Raw genomic sequence first — 18,069 nt, 5'->3', positions numbered from 1 at the left:
TGTGTGACATGCTTGGGTTTTCAATCTTTTTTTTGGGCAAAACCAATTCGCAAAGGAATGTTTGCATTACTGCCGAATTTTACACTAACCATATTTCTGTAAAAAATATGATGCAATAATATGGACAATATAGCAAGCTTTCTGCATTAATTTGATACTTTTACAAATTTTCAAACTACGTGAATTTCTGTGCGCCCAATTTTTTTCCTGCCATTATTTTATTTGATTTTGATTTGATTTCCGTTATTTCGATATCTTCAATGTAGCATTAACGTATCTTCTCAGTTGTCTATTTTGCTACGATAATAACGATAAATACAATAAAACCAACTTTGAGGCGTGGTATGAGTAAAATAAGCTTAGCAATTTTCATTGAGATAACTCAAATATTGGCGGATATGTGCAACATAAAGTCACCCGGAAATTTCAAAATATTTGTATCAGGTGTATAAGAGCTCAGGGCAATATTTACCCGATTCAACCAATTTTGATACACAGATATAATATTGTCAGGAAAATATTCTCTCTAAATGTCAATTGTATGCTTATTGGCCGATATTTTCGGTCAAAAGTCAACAACGGACACTGTAGTACACATTTTGGTATTTAGGGACTTCAAAAATTTTGCTTGGACATGGGAAACTTTTGATCATAAGGTGACATACTTTAAAGGCATTTTGCGTTCAAAGTTGTTTTCTGTTATATTAATTACTTCTTCATTTGTACATTGGAAAGCGAAAGGATCAAATGGAATTTAAAATTTTGTTATAAGGGATGTAGGCATGGTTGTAGTCCGATTTCGTCCATTTTCACATTGTGATATAAGAAAGTAAGTAAAATGCCACGTACTAAATTTTATCGAAATCCGTTGGTCGGGTCCCACGATATAAGGTTTCACCAAGAAGTGGGCGGTACCACGCCCATCATACTTTTCAACTTTTATTGTCATCCTGATCATGTATATACTACTGTGCAATACAACAACGCAATGAATACCATCGATCAACCACCGTTTTCACCAGCTTTGGCTCCGTGTGATTTTTTCTTATTGCCCAAACTGAAATTACAGCTTCTCAATTTCTTACTAAATCCGAAGTAGCACCTGTTGGCAAAAGTTATTCTGCGTCGCATTTCGAAGCTGACATTGCTGTTGGTGTTAACACTGATTCCAAAATAGACGAAATTATCTACAACTTCGGGGTAATAACTATCAAACGTAACGTGGGAGCCAAGTCGGGAATGCGACGACTATTTTTTGATGACAGAAGATATTCGTCTTGCTCTCGTTCATTACGAGAACTATTTGCTTTGCTTCTTTGTTCAACCTGGAGGAAGCAGAACTGTCGGCCTACGCCAGCAGTTGTACAAAGTGTTTTCCAAAGTAATCAGGACTTTTCGAATCTAGCGCCCCCCTAGTGGCGCCGTTTATATGTCGACTGGTGCGTTAGAATCTGCTATCTTCATCGGTTGCTCAGTGAGAATTTCATGATATTTCGTCTATTGGAAGTGAAGTTATTGCGTTTTAAGCTTTATCGGTGCGAAAATGAGATTCGAACAAAGAGCCAACAAATTTTTTTTTTTTTTAATTGATAAAACTTTTATCGAAACGTTTCAATTGATGAAACAAGTTTATGGCGATGATTGCCCATCCCATACCAGAGTTCACGAGTGGTTTTACCGTTTTGAAAGTGGTCGTGAGGACATAAATGACGATCAACATGTGGGCCAATCAAAGTCCGTGATCACCGGAAATTCCATCGAAACCGTGATTTGTTTTTATAATTCCAAGGGTATTGTCTACAAAGAATTTGTTCCACCTGGCCAAAACGTGAATGCGGTATTCTACCTTGGAGTTTTGAAGAAGACACACGATAAGGATTCGCCTTATCTGAAACCTCGTTTGGTATCCAACGGCTCTGAGAGATCCTCAACGTCAGTTTCCACAGCCGTATTAGTTTTGCGGGTATACCATATTCAGACATACCAGCATAAAGGCAGCTCATTTCCCTGTCAAGAATCTGTCTAGAATATCAGGAATTCATCATTTCCTCCTCTCATCTACCGCTTATATGGAAGATAGGTAATTTTTTTTTCTAGGTTGGTACAACTGTTCTTAATTATGATGCCAAAAAATAGTGCGATCTGTCAACCAGTGTGTTTACAGCAGCTGTTTATGTCAGTCGACCTCAGTAGTGTTTGTCCAATTTTAAGATTTAAATCAACGTATTTGTGTTAAATTTTGGCCAAACATCTTACAAATATCATTGAGCAAGCACCGTATTCACCTGATATGACCCCCTGTAGCTTTTACCTTTCTCCACACTGAAATATCCTCTTCGGGGAACACGCTTCGCTCAATTGAAAACATCAAAACAAAATTAAAATGGATTTTACTTTGAAGGCGATAAAAAAAATTTGGATGATGATTGAAAAATTGTCGTTTTTTATATATATAAATAAATGATTCTTAAAAATTTAAATCAGTATTATTATCGGTGTTTAAATGAGCTAAGCCTCAGTATACATAGACACCTCTCTACTCAGAAAAGAAAGGCGCACCCTAATGACACACACCACACTTGGTAACAGTCAAGGGATTTCACCTCACATGACAACATTATCACACTCAACATCTGAGAACAACATGCACGAAGACGCCACATACTAAAACAAGGATCATCACTACATCAACATTCGATTTCGACGTCGATCGATATGAAATCTGCGCGCTACGTTCAACAAAATACGCCCAATCCACTAATTTCATCCGAATACTGTCTCGTCTGCTAGCCGTCGACTTCAATCGTACATTCGCACGTAGCGAGTATATTTAAATTTTTTAAATATTATATTGTTAAATGTAAAATATCTAAATTACGTTTTGAAATAAATCAAATTATATCCAAAAACAAAAACAGAAAAGCATTTTTCTTGTCCCCCTTTGAGGGCACTATAAATTGAGAGCCACATTTGCATTAAGATGCTCATTATACTACGACAAATTTGGCATAACATTTGTTTGAAAAGCGAAAATCATTATACCTAGTTGTGGTAGTATCGACCCGATTTTATCTATTAACTATTATCATGCCACATACTAAAAAGTGTTCCCTGGGTTTTATAAGAGTACCTCAAATACAATCAAGAATCATATGGAGCAAAGTCAGCCGGATGTTCGAAAATCATGGTAATAATTATTTTGGGGGCACTAGCCAAGGGGCATCTGTGGGCACAATTTTTTGAAAAACTGGGAGTGGCCATGCCCTCTAATAAGTCTAATATATATATCTTCTTAACTACTAAAGCCAAATTCACGCAGCACAAATAGTATAAAAACTCCTACCTACAGTGTAAAAATGGATGAAATCGGAGCCCGCTAAATCCTCATATAACGGTACTGTTATACACTACTAAAAGCGCGATAAATCAATAACTAAATACGCTATAGACAATAAAATTTACTTCCGAGATGGTATTAGAAAGCTTATAGGAGCCAGTGTGAAAATTAGACGATGGGCGTGGCACCGCCCACTTTTTGGTGAAATCCCATTTCTCGGGACTCAACCAACCGATTTCGTTTTCTTCTTATATTCTTATGTAACATTGTGAAAATGGAAGAAATTGGACAACAACCACGCCTGACAAAGGCTTAAAAATGCAGCTAGAAAATAATTAATTATTCGTCCTGCAACCCTTATTTTACTATTTCCTTTTTGTAAAGCTAATAATCTTTTCTGGTGCTAATCACCAGGTATGTTCGTTATTTCCAAGTTGTTTTTTTAATATCATAAATATGATATGAAATTAGCAAGTAAAAAAGGGTTCGAGTGTAAACGATCATTGTATTCTCTGGCGACTTGCAAAGATCGAAGGCGGAGAAATTCTTTCAGATGCTGAAAAACTTTATGATAAAATATGTTGCATAAGAATTCAACACGTCTTATTCGTTGAAACGGGATGAATTACAATCAGATTTGTTACCTAATTTACATATATTATTGGTCATAGTTATAGTCTGATTTTTTATGCGGAAGATAGAATTTCTAAAAACCAATATTTTTGCAAAATTTAATTAAAATAACACCATTAACTCTAAGTGAATAATCTGTAAAATGTAGAAGTAAAATTTAATTTAAAATTTTTATAATTACATGTATGGCAAATGGTGTGAACATATTACGATTATGCCCAAATTTATAATGTGAAATTTTAGTTAAAATTGGTTCAGTAGTTATTGAGATATGGGATTTCACCTGAAAGTGCGCGGTGCCACACCGATTGTGTAATTTTGATACGGATCCTATGAAGGCTTTCCGCACTATATAATATATATAATGTGAAATATGCTTCTGACGAATTTATTTAGTGAGTTATCACACTACTATGTTACTTTAATGGTTTTCAACAAACGCGTCATACGCGAAGAGGGCAGAGTTGTCACCCGATTTTATGCTTTTTCACTGCGTGGGAGGAAGTGCTAAAATGATTTGCTTTGAGCGAGTTTGGTTAATATACCTTTAGTGATTTGTGCAATTAGTAAATTAAACGTATTAAAGGGCAGCCACGTGGAACTAATTTTCAATCCACATATTCTCCTCTCCACACCGATTCGTTACACCAAGTAATAGTTTTGTGTCTTAACTTTCGGCTTAGTTATGGGGTTTTATAAGTTTTCGCTTAACGGTATTTTGTGGGACCGATTTCGACATCTATAATACCAACAACAATTTTACAAACGACCATTATACCAAAAATTTGCACAAGTATCCTATGTTAATTTCAAACCATTAGGAATATGTGTAAAATGTTTCATGATGATCGGTTAAGCAATTAAGCAAAACAAATTTACATTCACATTTATAAAATACTAGGATGTCTGCAGTATACATTAATATTTTTAAACAGAGTGCGCCAAACCCTACTATGATCTCCTATACAATATATAAATTTTGTTGTACTGAAATTATTTTTACATACATACATATATATCGGTTAGTATTTTGTTGCAAAGATTTTAATAATCGATTGAGTCCGAGCGAGTTATGATTATTTGTGATGTTATTGGCAATAACTGGCAAGGATATTTGATGTGTATCCTTTGCGTGCTACTGACCCACGTTGAGCGCCAGTTAGAATTATTTGTGATTAAAACAAATAAGATTTCATCTAAACATATACTAATATATATTTGGAATTATCTTCAAAACCTAATAACTTACGATTGTGGTATGCACCCTATCGAAAATCCAACCAGTGCACGCAATATGATAAGCCAAGTAAAAGTAGGTGCCACAGAACTTAGTAAGCTGTACAATACAAGCAGAACACCACAAAAAGTTAAGGCCTGAAATAAAATAAGATGATTACTAGTGCATTTTATATCGTTCAAATATATTTCTAAACAAAATACGTAAAGGATTAAAACTATTTTTATACTCTTGCAACCAGTTGCTACAGAGTATTATAGTTTTGTTGTACGAATCACCTAAAACTAAGCGAGATAGATATAGATATACATATATACAAGATATATAAATGATCAGGATGGCGAGAAAAGTTGAAATCAGTACGTCCGTACAACCAATATCTTGAGTAAAAATTGAGATATCTCGATGAAAATTGGTATGTAGGTTCCTTAGTACAACAAAATGTCGAGTTCGTAGATGGGCGTAATCGAACCACTGCCATGCCCACAAATCGCCAATAACCGAAAACATATAAAGTGCCATAACTAAGCACTAAATGCACTAAATTAAGATATAAAACTGTAATTGGTACAAGAACTTCTACCGACAGTGCGAAAATGGAGAAAATCGGAGGATAACGCCGCTCACTCCCCATATAACGGTACTACTCAAAAGTATTAAAAGCGCGATAAATCAATAACTAAGTATGCCAGATACATTAAATTTTACCAACGAGATGGTATGAGAGAGCTTTATGGGAGCCGGTATGAAAATTGGACGATGGGCATGTCACCGCCCACTTCTTGGTGAAATCTCATATCTGGAGCCTTGACCAACCGATTTCGACAAAATTTAGTTCGTAGCATTCTTCTTGCATTCTTATGTCACAGTGTAAAAAGGGCCGAAATCGGACTACAACCACGCCTACTTCCCATATTAAACAATTTTAAACTCCACTTGAATCGTTTAGTTTGCAGTACACAAATCAAGAAGCAATTAATATAACGGGATAAAACTTTGCACGAATCATGTCTTTAATGTGTGCCACTTATGACAAGAAATTATTTAAATTTAATAAAAAATGGATAATCCTTGCGTGTATGTCAAAAATGGGTTGAATTGGACAAATTCTTCCCTTAGCCCCCATATACCTAATATAAAGATTTTCGAACTTCGGGGTGACTTTGTACTGCAAACATCGGCCAATATGTCAGGTATCTTAATAAAATCAGGAGATCGTGTTTTGCTCATAACGGTATATCTTTGTGCCTAAAATGGATACAATAAGGTGAAAACTTGACCAAACTCACATATAAGTAATATGAGGATTTTCGAACATCTCTCTGACTTTACCGCATATGATTGGTGATTGTACGTGAGGAACTTTGATGAAACTCTATCGGCTATTTTATTAGTCTGTAGTATTAGTTGAATAAAATCGAGTCAATATAACCCCTAACTCTAATACTTCTTCTAATAATTTTCGTTATTGCAACAAGTTTTGTGCCGAATATATTTTGTCAGCGAGTATTATTTTTTATATGTATATAAAATTGCTCCAAAATATGTTCTCAATTATTATATATATATCAATATCAAAGTTAATGCAGTCAGCCTGACCCTTTCTCTGTCTTCAATATACACCATAAAATGACTTCCGTATTTCCTCCTTTATTTAAACCGTTCAGGTACATAGGTCAAAATGCGTGTTATTTTAATGAAACTATGTAAATGGTAAAGTTTTCTTAAAAAATGTGTGGTTTAGCGCTGAGTTGGAATGGAAATGGTTTTTACCTTGACATAAATCTCATATCTTTATATAAGGATTTCCGATCCTCTGGTTGACGTTTTCAACATCAACTTAATATATTAAATGTTGCCTCTTTGGTCGAGATAATATCACATAATGGGCTAATCAAAGTCCAAAGACCAAAGGCGAACTATAAATTAGCAAAACGTTTATTTTCCTTTCCCGCTAGCTCGGTGGGGTCTGAAGATATGCGCTCCCAATGTTTAAGTTTTGACCTCCCAAACGCGGACAGTTAAGAAGGAAGTGTTGAGTTGCTTCCACCTCATCTTCTTCCATACAGCTTCTGCAGATGACGCCACGTAAAAAAAACACCCCCAATGAAAGGAAGCAACAAGCCTCGGATGAGAGACCATGGCAAACGAAATAAAGACTACGAATTAAGGGCATGCACCTGGAATGTCCGGTCCCTAATTGGGAAGGTGCCGCTGCCCAGCTGGTTGATGTCCTCGTGAAAATAAAGGCTGACATCACCGCAGTCCAAGAAATGCGATGGACGGGACAAGGACAGAGACGAGTAGGTTCTAGTGACATTTACTACAGTGGCCATATAAAAGAGCGCAAGTTCGATGTGGGATATGTGGTGGGAGAGAGACTCCGTCGCCGAGTACTAGGCGACAATCCGCATCAAAACGAGGTTCTTCAACATATCGCTGATTTGCCCCCACGCCCCGACGGAAGAGAAGGACGATGTGACCAAAGATGCCTTCTATGAGCGATTCAGCGATTATAAGATTCATCAAGCCACCTGGCTGTCTCCCGATCGAAAAACCACCAACCAGATCGATCATGTTGTGATAGACGTCTCCAGTGTTCTAGACGTGCATACGCTCCGAGGTCCTAACATCGACTAGGACCACTATCTTGTTGCAGCCAAGATTCGCACCCGCCTCTGTGCAGCAAAAAACGCACGTCAACAAATACAAGGAAGGTTCGACGTCGAGAAACTACAATCACAATAGACAGCCGAACGATTTTCTACTCGGCTTGCACTCCTGCTCTCTGATAGCACTCGTCAACAACTCGATATAAGGGAACTGTGGGACGGCATTTCAAACTCCTTACGTACAGCTGCTTCCGAAACCATTGGTTTTCGGAAAATGTAAAAGAACAGCTTGTACGACGAGCTGTGTCGCAGCGGAGAGAAAACAGGCTGCCTACCTCGCAACGTTACGATCGACCACAACACGTGCGAGATGGACAGATACGGATAGTTGAAGAGGGAAGCGAGACGCATTTGCAGACAGAAAATAAAAGAGACCGAAATGCGTGAGTACGAAGAACTTGATAAGCTGGCCGACAGGGGTAATGCTCGAAAATTCTACAAAAAAATGCGGCGGCTTACAGAAGGTTTCAAGACCGGGGCATACTCTTGCAGAACCCCCAATGGTGATCTAGTCACCGATGCCCAGAGCATACTTAAATTATGGAGGGAACACTTCTCCAGCCTGCTGAATGGCAGTGAAAGTACAACGACAGAACAACGCCAGGAAAAGGCGAACCCGATTCGCCAATCGATGATGATGGAGCAGACGTTCCATTGCCCGACCATGAAGAATTTCGAATAGCAATTACCCGTCTGAAGAACAACAAAGCGGCGGGGGCCGATGGATTGCCGGCCGAGCTATTCAAACACGGCGACGAAGAACTGTTAAGGAGCATGCATCAGCTTCTTTGTAAAATATGGTCGGACGAAAGCATGCCCAACGATTGGAAGTTAAGTGTGCTCTGCCCAATCCATAAAAAGGGAGACCCCACAATCTGCGCCAACTACCGTGGGATAAGCCTCCTCAACATCGCGTATAAGGTTCTATCAAGCGTATTGTGTGAAAGATAAAAGCCCACCGTCAACAAACTGATTGGACCTTATCAGTGTGGCTTTAGACCTGGAAAATCAACATCCGACCAGATATTCCCCATGCGGCAAATTTTGGAAAAGACCCGTGAAAGGAGAATTCGACACACACTACCTCTTCGTCGATTTCAAAGCTGTTTTCGACAGCACGAAAAGGAGCTGTCTTTATGCCGCGATGTTTCAATTTGGTATCCCCGCAAAAGTAATACGGCTGTGTAAACTGACGTTGAGCAACACCAACAGCTCCGTCAAGATAGGGAAGGACCTCTCCGAGCCGTTCGACACCAAACGAGGTTTCGACTCCCTATCGTGCGACTTCTTCAAAGTTACAGCTGTTTAAAAATTAGTGAAAATAATGAAGAAATTCGCTACATTTAATTTTTTTTGTATAAAAAAGGGAAGAATGCCACGCAAGCCACCAATGAAATGTTTGAAGTTTATGGAGACGATGCTGTATCAGTTCGTGTAGCACAACAATGTTTCGTTCGCTTCTGTTCTGAAAATTTCGAAATTTCGATTTATACTGATGAGACGCGGAAAAATGTCAAAAAGTTGTGGACCAAAATGGTACATATTTGTTTATTTATTTATTAGTATAAATATAAAAAAAATAAGTTGAAGTTTGATTAGAAATACGAAAAGACTACCCAATATATATAGATATGTAATTTGTTATTATATAAAACATTATTGCTTAAATATATGATAGAAATTAAATAGGACATAAGGAATGTAATTTGGATAAATTTTGCTAAGTAATTAGACATTTAAACGGACAGACAGAGGGAGATGGCAAAATCGACTCAACTCGTGATATTGATCATTAGAATATATTTTTCATGAGGCCTCCGACTTTCCCTTCTGGGAGTTACGGAAATTAAGACGAACCTAGTATACCCTGATCAGGATATAAAAATTCCATTCATATCTCAGTTAAATTCTAAATAATCAAGTAAGGAAGGGCTAAGCTTGGGTGTACCGAATCTACTCTTGCAAAATAAAATGGTATACTCATATGAGATTTCTGTATATATTTTAATTATAATTATTATAAATAGTCCCTCAAATTTTAAGATAAAACGAACGAATTGATATGGTGGTGCGAAAATTTCACTGGATCTAATTGTCCTGGTGATGTTTGAGATATCTTGATTAAACTTGGTACACACGTACCTTGACAAAAAAGTAAAACGGAGTTCGTAACCAGAGCCACTTCTGAACTAAGGTAGGCATGACACCACACACGGATGATAACCCCGCCCACTCCCCATTTCTTGTGACAAAAAGTACCCGGGAATTGTAAATAAAACGCAAAATATTTAATAATTTATCAATATTTATTTTTTCGCCTTCAAAGTAATCCCCACCAGATGTAGTATACTTAAGCTAACGATTTTTCCAGTCCTCGAAACACTTTTCCTAAGCACTTTTTAGGATGGCGTTCAGCTCCTTCAGCGAATTTTGTTTTATCCTTAACAAGAACCAATCACACGGAGCGTAAGGTTGATCGATGATATTCATTGCGTTTTTTGCGTTAACTTCGGTCACAATCGTGGCTCGTTGCGATGATGCATTATCGTCGTGTAAAAATGCTTGAAGTGTTTTTCCACATTTCCCGCCATTTTCGACAGATGTTCTCACGAAAACGCCTCAGTACAGCCAAACAGTACTCCTAATTGACCGTCTGTCCCTCCAGCATGAATTCATGATGCACCAAACCACGAATATCGAAAAAAGCAATGACTGATTTTTGAGCGGCTTTGGCGTGATTTTTGATTTCGTTTTTGCCCTCCACTCCGATGATTGTTGACTTGTTTGCACGTCAAACTCATAAACCCATGTCTATGTAGCACTTGCCTGACGATTTTCAAGAACCACATCATTCATCTTTTTTAATATTTTAATCAATGGAAGGCGTCGAAGGTCGTTCAGAACGAGGCATGTCTTAAACCATCTCTCGACCGTATTTGAAGGCTTTGTATCCCTTTTAGACTTGAGTTTTTGATAAAACTGAATCACCGCAAGCCTTTTCCAACATTCGCAACGACTCCGCACACAAGATTTGGTAATAAAAAATTGGATACAATTGGATACAATTTTTTATCGATATTTTAATCCAATGTAAAAACGCAACGCACTACTGAGGTGTACCTAATTAAACAGCTACTGCAGATAAACTGGTTGACAAATCGCGCTCATATTTGGCATAGTAATTAAGGACAGTCCTACCAACTTAACAAAATATTTTTTTTTTTAATATCAATTACCCGGCACTTGCGAGCACTTTTAGGTAAAATCACATACATACTTCAGGGCTGGCTCCACCGATTTCAACCAAATTGGGTATGTAACATTCTTCTGACATTCGACTTCTATATGTCGCCTGGTGTCCAATTTCATGACATTTCATTAATTGGAAGTGAAGTTATTGCGTTTTAAGTGTCAGTATGTTTATGTTATCGGTGCGAAAATGAGCTTCGAACAAAGAGTCAACATTAAATTTTGTTTTAAAATTGGTAAAACTTTTACCAAAACGTTTCAATTGTTGAAACAAGTTTATGGCGATGATTGCCTATCCCGTAACAGAGGGCACGAGTGGTTTCAACGTTTTCAAAGTGCTCGTGAGGACATAAATGACGATCAACATGTGGGCCAGTCAATATCCGTGTCATTAAAAATCAGCCGAAATCATTGAAATTCATGGAAATGGAATTGAACAACCCCAAAACATCGATTGATCGCATTTTGGCCGGAAATTTGGGCTTACGAAAGGCTGACGACCAAAAATTGCTCAAAATCCAACACTCGAAGGACGATTATTTGACCAAAAATCACATTTTTACCATTAACCACTGCCCGTATTCACCTGATATAGCACCGTGCGATTTCTTTCTTTTCGGAAAAATACATTTGCTCATGAAAGGAAAGCGTTATGCAGACGTAGAGGCCATTCAAAAGGCTTGCACCGGCATACTGGCGGCCATACCGACCAACGAGCTAAAACACTCGTTCGACATGCTTTTGGACCGTGCAAAAAGCTGTATTGAAGCAGAAGGAGACTATTTTGAATAAAATAAATTGATTTTGCCGAAAAAACCATTTGTTCTGTTTTTTTTTAAGTCCTGTTTAATTTGGAACGCCTTGTGTATTGTAATTCCGCACTTTAATTCCACAATCCAAATAACGGTAGATTAAGCACTGTCTACGTTCAAAAAATTCTGTTTAGTCTGAATCAATTGTAAACCTTATACATAAGTCGCGGATAGAGAATTTATGAATATACATAACTCGCGTGTCATTCGCCTCGAAATGGATCACACTTTATAATAACTTGCAACAACGGTAAGTTATGTTGTTGCAAGCATAATTGAGCTGCGGAATGAGCTCCAATGTTATAGAAACTAAACGTAACAATTCACTAATACATTTATATGTGACCTGGTCTACGGAAAGGGGGCTTAGGTGTCAAAAAAAGGAGAACAATTAAAGAGATAACGAGAAACTGACGATTATTTTTAACAGCTTTTCCCAGAAAACTAGTTTTCGCACGTTAGCTCCCTTTTCGTAGACCAGGTCACATATATTAAAATATATCATTATTTTCATGAATTAAGGCTTACCGATTTACGGCCATATCGATCACTTAATTGAGTCCAAAATGAAGGGCTAATAATCATTCCCAAAAATACAATGGTTGTCATAAAAGCTTTTTGGTACGTAGATACGTTCCATTCGCATTGTGTTGTTGGTCCAATGATACTGAGTATGGTCATTTCCATAGAGTCGGCCATCCAACATAGACCAACAAAAAGTGATAGTTTAACGTGAAACCATCCAAATCCTAAGAGATTCACTGCCTGCTGAACGGTGTATGTATCTAGTAAAATATAAATTTATAATCTGGCAATTGCATTTACAAGTTAAGGGTCGCCTTCATACAGCAGATTTATCATAACTTTAAATAAAAATGTATCTTAACTTGTGTACCTATGAAGCTGTATAAATAAAATCTTTATCAACTATTTTTCCGTCAATGAAGAGATCGAATACCCTTACGGTAAGGCTGATAATCTTTTGATGCTATCCAAGAAACAAGTCATTTTTCGATGTAGTCTTGTGAGTGGAACTGCTTTTGAGCCAGACCATGCGACATCGAACGGGGCAAATTATTATCGGACAGTGCAATATCTGGGAAACAAGGCCGGTGGGGAGGTACTGCCAGTTTAAGCGTTTCCAGGAATGTTTTAACGGGATTGGCAACGTGAGGCCGAGTGCTGTCATGCAACAGAGTAATTTTTTCGTAAATCTCCTGGTATTTAGGTCATAAGGTATTCAAGTTTCTTGTTTCTGAATCTATCCCAACGCATATAGTCTGAAGCGAGCTTCTCTTGCATTTGGCACGGATCCTCATAGAGCAACGTCTCCAATTCATGGCATTCGTCAAGTTTTTGGATTCCCCGGTGTGCTTCAGTAGCCAATTTCTTTGGTTAAAAGAAGAAAATCACCACTTCCCGCAAAAAATCGGACAAACATTTTTATAAAAGTATATGACACAAAAACAAAGTCACTAATGTGGGAACGCAATGTCTAGGTTAAGTTTATTACGTTTTAAATTTATCAAAATCAGTCACCACTATTTGCTGAAGCCATCTGTTTAAATTTGAACATGTTCATTGCTACCAAAGGGCGGGAAGTTTAATAATATATTTAGTTATTTTTTATATATTCTACATATAAGAATATTAAATAAGATAAGATAACACACACAGTCCATTAATTTAAATAACAATTTCTTTCCCTCGGTAATATGTTCAAATATTATTAAACATGCTTACTTGTTTAGTATCAGCAAAGCCGAGATATTATAATATTATAAGACGGGTGTATATTAAACTGAACACATAAGTCGTTTTAGCAAGAAACTAAACGGAGTGATCTAACTGCCATCCAAAGAAATACTCAACGGCTGTGAATCGAGGCACAGCAAGGTCAACGAGGCGACCAAATCAATTTACCTCCAACGATTTTTTTGGAGAATATCAAGCAGTTGATTAATAAATACGAAAAGTGTTGCGGAAAAAACCATGGGTGCAAACAGGAAGAGGCAGTTTTATCCGAAAAGGTGTTGTACACGACCAACACTATTTCATCAAAGCTATTAGGAAAAACAAAAATTTAAGCAGTTTAAGTACAATACCATAGTTTAGATTAAAAAACATCTATGTTCAAGAAGAAAATTGAAAATCTGAGGAAAATTGTAGACGATTTTAATATGAAAACTGTGCTAACAAATGAACAAATAGTACATTTGCAAATTATGTTCAATCAACTAAAAAATGTGTTCAACAATTTAAGGTAGTAGTCTGGTAACTTGGGTTCAAAAAATCGAACATTTTTTCTGCTTAATTTGAAAGTACAATGTTTTGAGAATATACTATGAAAATTTCAGACAGAAATTCGAAATATTTCGGGAGTTATAACGAGTTTCCTAGAGCGCCTCAGAGTCCTCTCTCTCGGAGTTGTTGAACTTTAAACGCGTTTTTTTCAAAACATTGTTTTTCTGGTCGGCCCGGGTCCTAACGCTTTTTTTACTGAACCGATTGCTTTCAAATTTTAACAGGCTGTTCTACACACGATTTATAATTCTCGTCGATACTAACGTTTTAGAATTTTTTAAATCGACTCGGAACATTTTGTTTTACTAAGATTCGCACCTTTCTTTGCTAAAATAAAGGAAGGATTTTTTCAAAGTCCGCCATTTTGTTATTTTTCCTTGAAATTTAACTTCATTAGTTCCGATTGGAATGACATGTCTATAGATTAAGATTAATCAAGAATATTTGATTTCAGATAACATCAAGAGCCAAACTCATGCCCCCGGACCACCCATCTGTGCACTACCGTGGGATTTCAACATCGCATATAAGGTTCGAGTGACAATAATAATAGTAATAAAGTGATTGGAACTTATTGTTGGCAAACCTTTTTTTTGACCAGATATTCAATATGAAAAAATGAAAAAACGACACACACCAAATATTCGTCATAATTCGAAAAGGATTTTTATTTTCCGCAAAACTAATACGGCCACCCTGACGTTGAGCAAAACAAAAGTCGTCAAAATCGGGAAGGTCTACCAGCCCTCCTATACCAAAAGGTTTGACAAGGCGATTCCCTATCGTGCGACTTTTTCAACCTGCTTTTGGAGAAAATAGTTCGAGCCGCAGAACTAAATAGAGAAGATACCATCTTCTATAAGAGTGATGATATTGATATCATCGGCCTCAACACCCGCGCCGTTAGTTCTGCTTTCTCCAGGATAGATAAGGAAGCGAAGTAAATGTCTGCAAACAAACAGTCGTCGCGCTCGCGACTTGGCACTCACGTCACTCAGTCATAACTTTGAAGTCGTAGATAATTTCGTCTATCTTGGAACCAGCGTAAACACCACCAACAATGTCAGCCTAGAAATCTAACGCAGAATAACTCTTGCCAACAGGTGTTACTTCGGACTGAGTAGGCAATTGAGAAGCAAAGTCCTCTCTCGACAAACAAAATTCAAACTCTATAAGTCACTCATAATTCCCGTCGTCCTGCTATGGTAGATCGGCGTTACGAGTTTTCGAGAAAAAAGTTCTGCGAAAGATTTATGGTCCTTTGCGCGTCGGCCACGGCGAATACCGCATTCGATGAAACGATGAGCTGTACGAGATATACGACGAGATCGACATAGTTCAGCGAATTAAAAGACAGCGGCTACGCTGGCTAGATCATGTTGTTCGAATGGACGAAAACACTCCAGCTCTGAAAATTCGACGCAACCCGCCGGGGGAACAGAGCAAGAGGAAGACCTCCACTCCGTTGGAAGGACCAAGTGGAGAAGAACCTGGCTTCGCTTGGAATATCCAATTGGCGCCACGTAGCGAAAAGAAGACACTACTGGCGCGCTGCTTGTTAACTCGTCTATAATCGCGTAAGCGGTGTCTACGCCAATTAAGAACAGTTTTACACACTTATAATGCTCGTCGGTACTAACGAGAATTTTTTTCACCCCTAACCTTTTATTTTACAACCCTTTCTTTGCTAAAATAAAAGGACTTTTTTTTCAAAGTCCGCCATTTTGTTATTTACCCTTGAAATTTAACTTCAGTAGTTCCGACCAGAATGACATGTCTATAGGTTAAGAATAATCAAGAATATTTGATTTCAGATAACATCAAGAGCCAAAATCACCCAGGCCACACACGTGCATTTTTTTCTGAGGTTCCAACTTCGAGGAACAATAATAATAGTAATAAAGTATTAAATTTGTTCAAAATTTTTTTTTGTATATTTTCAATATGTAAATAAAAACACTCTAAATATTCAACATAATTCCTTTATATTTTCCTATAAAAAGCCACCCTCCAAAGAAGTCATGAAAATAGGCGTAAGTTACCAGACTACTACCTTAAATAGCGATGCAGAAATTGACAACTTATACGAGGAAATTGCTGAACAATATTTCCAAGAAGTTAAAATTTTCAAAAAGAGGATAAAAAAAGAAGAGCTCAACATTACGTCATAACTTGGAATTAGAAAAATTAAAAATTCCAATATTTTACGGCGATGATAAAGAACCTAAACTAACTAATGTGGTCCAAAAATAAAGGAAGAAAAACTAATAACAGTTCCATTACTCCCGCTGTCTTCTGCAACTAAAAAAATACCAATTGAGTTAGTCTAAACATCCGATATAGCAAAAGAAGAATTTGTAGGCTATGTATATATTAGGGTGCTTCAAAAAAAAAGTTTGCAATTTTTTTCATCTCTTATCCCCTCGGTGAAATTTTAGTTTGAATAAAAAAACGAAAATTCCTATGTTAAATGTGTGGGAACCTAAAAAAAATAGCGGCCCCTTAGAGTTAAGCTACAGCGCCTGGCTTGAGGGAGGATTTTTTGTTTGTCAATCACTAACATTTGAAGGGTAAGAGTTGAAAAAAAATTCAAAAATTTTTTTTTGAAGCACCCTAGTATATATACATAACCACAAGTCATAAATTCATTATACACTTTAGAAACCCAGATCAGATAACATTAAACACACAAACACATGTATTGAATTGTACACTTGAAAACAAACCCATATCATGCAGTATAAACAATATGCTGAAATGCATAAAATATATACATATGTATACATACATATATGTATTTCGTTATATAAGATAAGATTCCTAAAATAGTATATAAGCAATGAAAATACAAAATAAAAATTAGAATAAAATAATTTTCCCTTGATGCAAGTCTTTCATTGCCCCACACCAGCGGTAAGGTATTGAATAAAACTCATTGATGTAATAACATCATCTGTTTACAGAGAGCGGGAACTTAGTTGTGCACCTAATATGTATAATATATATGCACATGTTATTAAATAACTGTTTTGTAAGAGAAAAGTTTTGAGAGGAAAATATATAAATTAAAAATACTTATTAAACTTGATTTTTTGCCCTTTACATCACAACTCTTACGTTACCTGCTCTTTAGTTCTTAAATATTTTTTATTTTATTTGGCTAAGGTTTAACGCCTTCAGATGTGACTTAGATATAGGGTTGGCATTGTTTTGTAGTAAGATAAAGCTTTTCGTTTAGAAGTGAAGTGAATGAGGTAGTATCTACTAAACATAAAATAATACTATTTTCTCTGTGTAGTTCTATTATTGGTAAGGTTCCTTTGAGGTTATAACATGAAACTGAACTTGTACTTGTATGTAATCTGTAATCATTGGCCTTATTTCACTTTTTCTGAAATTTGGGCTATTATTATATTGGTTGGAATTTCGCAACCAAAATTTGTTATCTGTTTGACTTCATTGATTCTTTGTTCTTTTCTTGGCCAAAAAATACTATTTTGATTACGATAGCATTTTTGAAAATTTTAATTATGAGTAGTTAAATGTTGCTAATTTATTTTACAGTTCTGTGTTATAATTGTAACTTAATGTATGTATTTGTCTATTTTGTTTTGCATGATAATGGTAACCATCATTGAAATTTGTATATAACACTTTGATTGCGAATTAAACCTTTGCTTTCCAATACATTATAAGCAGCTGTTAAGCAATTTATGTTTTTATTTATTATTATCGAAGCCAAATTGGCGTCCATAATACTTAAAAAGGTTTTAATAATATCTTTATATATTTTTTTGAGGACTAAATTCTATTGGTTTATTTACA

The 18,069-nt window shown here is 36.5% G+C and overlaps 1 protein-coding gene across 3 annotated transcripts in view; it reads right to left on the bottom strand.

The window, feature by feature from the left end:
- LOC126756574 (synaptic vesicle 2-related protein) overlaps positions 1–18,069 on the bottom strand; it is a 49,997-nt gene that overhangs the window by 20,146 nt on the left and 11,782 nt on the right. For all 3 annotated transcript variants that reach the window (XM_050469760.1, XM_050469759.1, XM_050469758.1), the window contains 2 exons: positions 12,469–12,725; positions 5,220–5,344 (listed from right to left, as the gene is read on the bottom strand). In XM_050469760.1, coding sequence (XP_050325717.1) covers positions 5,220–5,344; positions 12,469–12,725 — 382 coding nt within the window. The remainder of the gene's footprint in view (positions 1–5,219; positions 5,345–12,468; positions 12,726–18,069) is intronic.

Source organism: Bactrocera neohumeralis, chromosome 4 (assembly GCF_024586455.1).
Source record: "Bactrocera neohumeralis isolate Rockhampton chromosome 4, APGP_CSIRO_Bneo_wtdbg2-racon-allhic-juicebox.fasta_v2, whole genome shotgun sequence".
In the NCBI taxonomy this organism is placed as follows: Eukaryota; Metazoa; Arthropoda; class Insecta; order Diptera; family Tephritidae; genus Bactrocera; species Bactrocera neohumeralis.
This window is presented reverse-complemented; position numbering and strand designations above follow the sequence as displayed.